The following is a 4,894-nucleotide window of genomic DNA, read 5'->3' on the forward strand; positions in this document are numbered from 1 at the left end:
GAAGCAGAAGTCCGTTTTGTTAGCCATAGATAGTGATAAATGGCTCCATTTATCACTATCGAAACTTCACAAACATTTACTAAAACTTTTAATGGGAGAATCAACTGAAACCATCACTAAATTCACGCTCTGAGACAAATTCAGTTAATTTTGTTTAGTCAACCACCAAATTGAAACATGCTCGACCCCAATGCCGCAGAAAGTCAGTCTTCAACAAAAAACTATTAGTTTCACAAGCCTTAACAAAGCACATGCAAAGATCGCAGGCCAACAGGTCCCAACAGAGTGTAGTGAGGGTGCATGCATCGCAGGGGGGTGAGTGAAATGTTACATTACTTTTTCAACGCTTGAACTATTTGCTTGACGCGGATGAGACGGTTCCAGCCGCTGAGGAAGTCGCGGTATTTGAACAGCACTCCGTTGTCTCGGATCATCCTGTGTGTGAAGTCGGCGATGTCTCTCTCAGAGGGGGCCATCATGTCACGGGACACCGAGGGACCGAACGACAAGTCCAGGGACCACAGAGCTGACTCCACCTCGCACAGGACCTGCGGAGAACACATGTTAATGGGCGAAATGGACTACAACAATTGTTCGTATTCATATAATCAGATAGATTCAGGAGAGGCAAATAATATACCCTGTTAAAAAATAGAAATCCAAAATTGCTATCTAAATCTTATAGCTACAAAAGTTATCCTATCTATTTCGACAAATGAATCCATACTTTAAAAACTAAAAACGTTGGGAAAGGTATTAAGAGAAACTCCACTGAACAACGTAAGAATGTTCTGATGTTTGTTAATACGTTAAACAACTTTTAATGGTGTTGCTGATTTAACCCATTCAAAGCAGATTATGACTGCCCAGTTGATAACCCAGAGTCCGTGGGTGAAAAATGGAGCACATGAAATGGTTGATATCACCCCAATTTTTAGGATTCTCTACGGAGAAAATTCGTTGGTTTAGGGGGATGTCTCAAATTAAAGAAATAAAATGTCCCAACTTAAATTACTAAACACAGGTTAACAGTAAGGCAACAGTTTTCTTCAATTCTCAATGCTGGAAAAACTTTCTTGCAACATGTTAACTTGAATTGAAGCAGAGCGTTTAGCATTCATTAGAACTTATCAGTTAAAACTGAGAGCATAAGTAATGTAGGTGAACCTTGACGACGCAAATAGAGATATTTAAAATTATAGTTTCTAACATGTTTTCAAACAACTCTAAGGCGTAGCTAGAATTACTCGAATTTAAGTATAACGTTTCCTCGACGTTATGTTTCATACTATGCGGCTTATTGAGCCGTACGGGTTCTGTAGTATATATATATATATATTACAGGAATTTATTCTAAGTGTTTTTTTGTTCTAAAGCTGGGTTTTCCTAGGCGCGGAGTCGGCCAGCGGAGAGAGGAACGTGGAGAGCGGAATTGAAATTAACATGGCATTCCGCTCCGCTTCTAGGAAAACAGTATCATTGCCTAAGACAAGCTGAGTCCGCTCTCCGCGTTCCTCTCTCCGCTGGCCGACTCCGCGCCTAGGAAAACCCGGCTTAAGTCTTTCGGAGAGGCTTAAAGGAACAAGCAGATTAGAACGTGTGTATATGTTTTATTGGAGCAATGCCCATTTCATTCTCAGCTGATTTACCAGTCTCAATGTTCCGATCAGCTGTTCCAATGCCTGCTCTCTCGGCGAGTAGTCGTAGCTTTTGTACTCATCTCGGTAAATCTGCTCGAACGCCACGGCGAACTTCTGCAGGTCTTTCAACAGAACAGGCAATTGTCTGGCAAGCTGAAACAAACCCAGCATACCTGTATTCTTTATCTTTGCTACACCTTTCTCCACGTACTTTCCTATTAAATTAGTTTATTCTAAGGGAACTATTCTATAACCGGACGGTTTGGTATTGGTGTTATAGCTATTATAGTTTTAATGAGGTCAACAAAACAGCATTTAACTCGAAAACGTAACAGAATTGTCCCGACTTTAGAGCCTTTCGGATGATTTATGTTCCTTAAAATCAAACATTAAACGTCTTTTTTTATCATAAAACATTATTCTGTAGAGATCCATTATATGAAAGACACACTATACCTAGTGTTGTAACAATGCAAGGACCAGATTGCGTATATTATAGTTACCACTAACATACCTCGTTGGCAGTGAACGTCTCAGTGGCCAGTAGAGCTTCTACGTCACCTTTGCTGGGTACCCAGTTGGGGATGTACTGACGATCTAACACCCCACGCTTCACCTGTGTACAAGACAGTCATCGTACAGACTACAGTAGTTCTAAATAAGTTAAATGGAAATATTATAACTAATGTGCACTGTATTATTACCATGGCCATGGATAAAATTTAGTTGATAGTTTTATCATCCTTACGGATCTGCTGAAGACAATTTTAATATTAGCTCCGTCCAGTGCATGGACAGGGCGGGGTTTTGTTTACAATTTGTTTCATATATATCTTGTATTGTATCATATATAATATGTCAACAACAAAAATAATTTTTTAATAGCTTTCCCTCTGATTTTATAAACAGAGGATTTTATAGAGAGGCAAAACTCGTAAAACGTTTCCTAGAAAAATAGTAGACATAAGTTAGCACACCTATTATGTTACAACGTGAAATACACATAACACAGGCTTTTGATTTTCAATAGGACAAGACGTGTACTTGTACTGTTCAAAGTCATGACTAACCTCTATATACAGTTTGTCGAACTCTCTATAGACGAGGAGGTCCCGGGCAGTCTTGAGTTGGTGTCGTACCTTTTGCAGACTCTTAGCGAGCTGCTCGTGCCAACTGACCTGGTCCCCCAGGTCCGCGTCGTCCGGGGTGTCGAGGTCCGTGGGTTCCGGGGCGGAGGCGACGCCGCACGCGTTGTCCCAGAAGGGTCGGGCGAGGTCGAAGATGGGGACTCCGGCCGTGCCGAGGCCCGCTGTAGAAGACGCTAGCCATGATACTAACAGAAGTCCCTGTACAAACACTACACACACGGGACCATTATCATACTAACAGATATTTTTTACATGTTCTAAAAGTTAGTTTTCACCACCCGTCCGAAAGACGTTGAAATCATTTGGTTACAAGTCTACAATTCGTTTCGTATCGTAGTTTAGGGAGGTCATGAAAATTACGAACCAACATACTTTTTTAGTATCTAACAAGTTAAATCAGATTTATCAATTGCAGAATAGTGTCATTGGGCTGCCAATGATGCTTATAATAACAGTTTGACATTCGATATTAACAAGACTGGAGTTTGAAAAAGGATCGTAGAAATATGATTTTAAAGTTTGTCAAAAATAGGCCTATTAACTTGCAAATCTATCTATATATTAATAGGCAAGCATGTTTCTTTAAAACCTTTTTTCTCAGCTCGTGTGCATCGTAGGGAAAATCTACGCATACTGTTAGAAAGCTATTTTCCTGTAGGTGTGCAGAATCCTTTATAAATTAAAATAGGCTCAAAAATAAGCACAAAAAATGGATTTAAAATTTTGAAAAATTTAACATGGATATTATGAGTTGCCATGCTGGTGACGAAATAACGACGAAATATAAACAGAAAATCAAAACAAATGGAAGAAACTCCAATCACATGTTCTATTCAAAGTGTGGAATGAACATAAAGAAGTCTGTACATTAAATATTTTTGGTCGAGTTTCGACCACTGGACGACCTCTAGTTTGAATAAATAGTAAAATACAATATTACTTTTGAGATATTTTTGGTTTCATGGGCTTGAAGATCACGCTGGTTTCAAGAGTCTAAAACTACAAATCACTTGGCCAATGAGAGTTGTTCCTTCTTTTTGGAAGATAGGCTGATCACGTATCACGTTTATACGGTATTTTTATCCTCGGAAAGCTAAACGAAGACTGTTGAAGTCCTGCCTTATGGCAGGACTTCAACAGTCCTCGTTTAGCTTTCCGAGGATAAAAATACCGTATAAAACGACCTGGCTAGAATTATTACGTACATTGCAATATTAATTCTACTGATTATATCATTTAATCTACATTTTGTTTAGTAACTTAGTTATATAGGAGCTTCAAGACGACACTGAGCTACAGCTTTCACACTTGGATGCGTTCGTTTTCTTGTATTGGCAATCGATTTATTATTTAATAATTTTAAACTGTACTTAACTGGCCTATCTAATTAGTTACAAGTTTTGTGACAGAACGAATAAATTAAATGATACAAGAGACCTTTTGTTGGTACAGTATTAAAGCACACATGATTAGTTCCTAGACTATGGTTTACCTTAAAAACAAACCGTTGAAACTGTAACGAGTAAATATATTCTAACATTGTAAATGTATATTTATAATGTAAACGGATAGTAAATATATACTTTTACTAATTGTTCGAAATCAAAATTAAATCAAGGTCATGCGAATTTTTATAGTTATATATTTTTGTAGTCCAATAAGTGTTACATAACAATTAAAAAGAGTTTATAGATATAAGGAAACGATTTTGACTCACACATTCATATACAAAAATTCATTTTAGTCAAGAATATCTTACACGAATAGAAATACAATTCTTTTAGTCATATAACAATTATTAGTATTTAGTAAGAAATGAAATACTAATAGTTCTTAAGAACTTAGTACAAATGTAACACCGATCCCCTAGATAGTTAACTACAGTAAGCATCTGAGCCCTTACTTGCTAGTGTGGTGGGACGGATGGTAGGATGGATGGTACTGTAGGTCCAGGCAGTGACTACATTGGCGGTCCCGGTGATAGACCGCGGTTTTATACAGTATTGATACCAACTGTTATCACCTGGGATACTTCGGCGAATGTGACGTCACAACAGTGACGTAGACACTGGAACCTCCGTGGCTGGGAGGCGTGCCACCGCGTTG

The 4,894-nt window shown here is 38.4% G+C and overlaps 1 protein-coding gene across 1 annotated transcript; it reads right to left on the bottom strand.

Moving 5' to 3' along the window:
• Window positions 1-332: 332 nt before the first annotated feature.
• LOC128982566 (uncharacterized) lies at window positions 333-4,736 on the bottom strand. The gene is made up of 5 exons (XM_054401521.1): window positions 4,692-4,736; window positions 2,711-2,997; window positions 2,155-2,256; window positions 1,650-1,793; window positions 333-548 (listed from the first exon to the last, which is right to left on the bottom strand). Coding segments are annotated over exons 1-5 (750 nt in total). The 5' UTR covers window positions 4,693-4,736.
• Between the last annotated feature and the right edge of the window lie 158 nt (window positions 4,737-4,894).

The sequence above is a fragment of the Macrosteles quadrilineatus genome, unplaced genomic scaffold (assembly GCF_028750875.1).
Source record: "Macrosteles quadrilineatus isolate MER2022 unplaced genomic scaffold, UCM_ALF_1.0 Scaffold_594__1_contigs__length_45446, whole genome shotgun sequence".
Taxonomy (NCBI): domain Eukaryota; kingdom Metazoa; phylum Arthropoda; class Insecta; order Hemiptera; family Cicadellidae; genus Macrosteles; species Macrosteles quadrilineatus.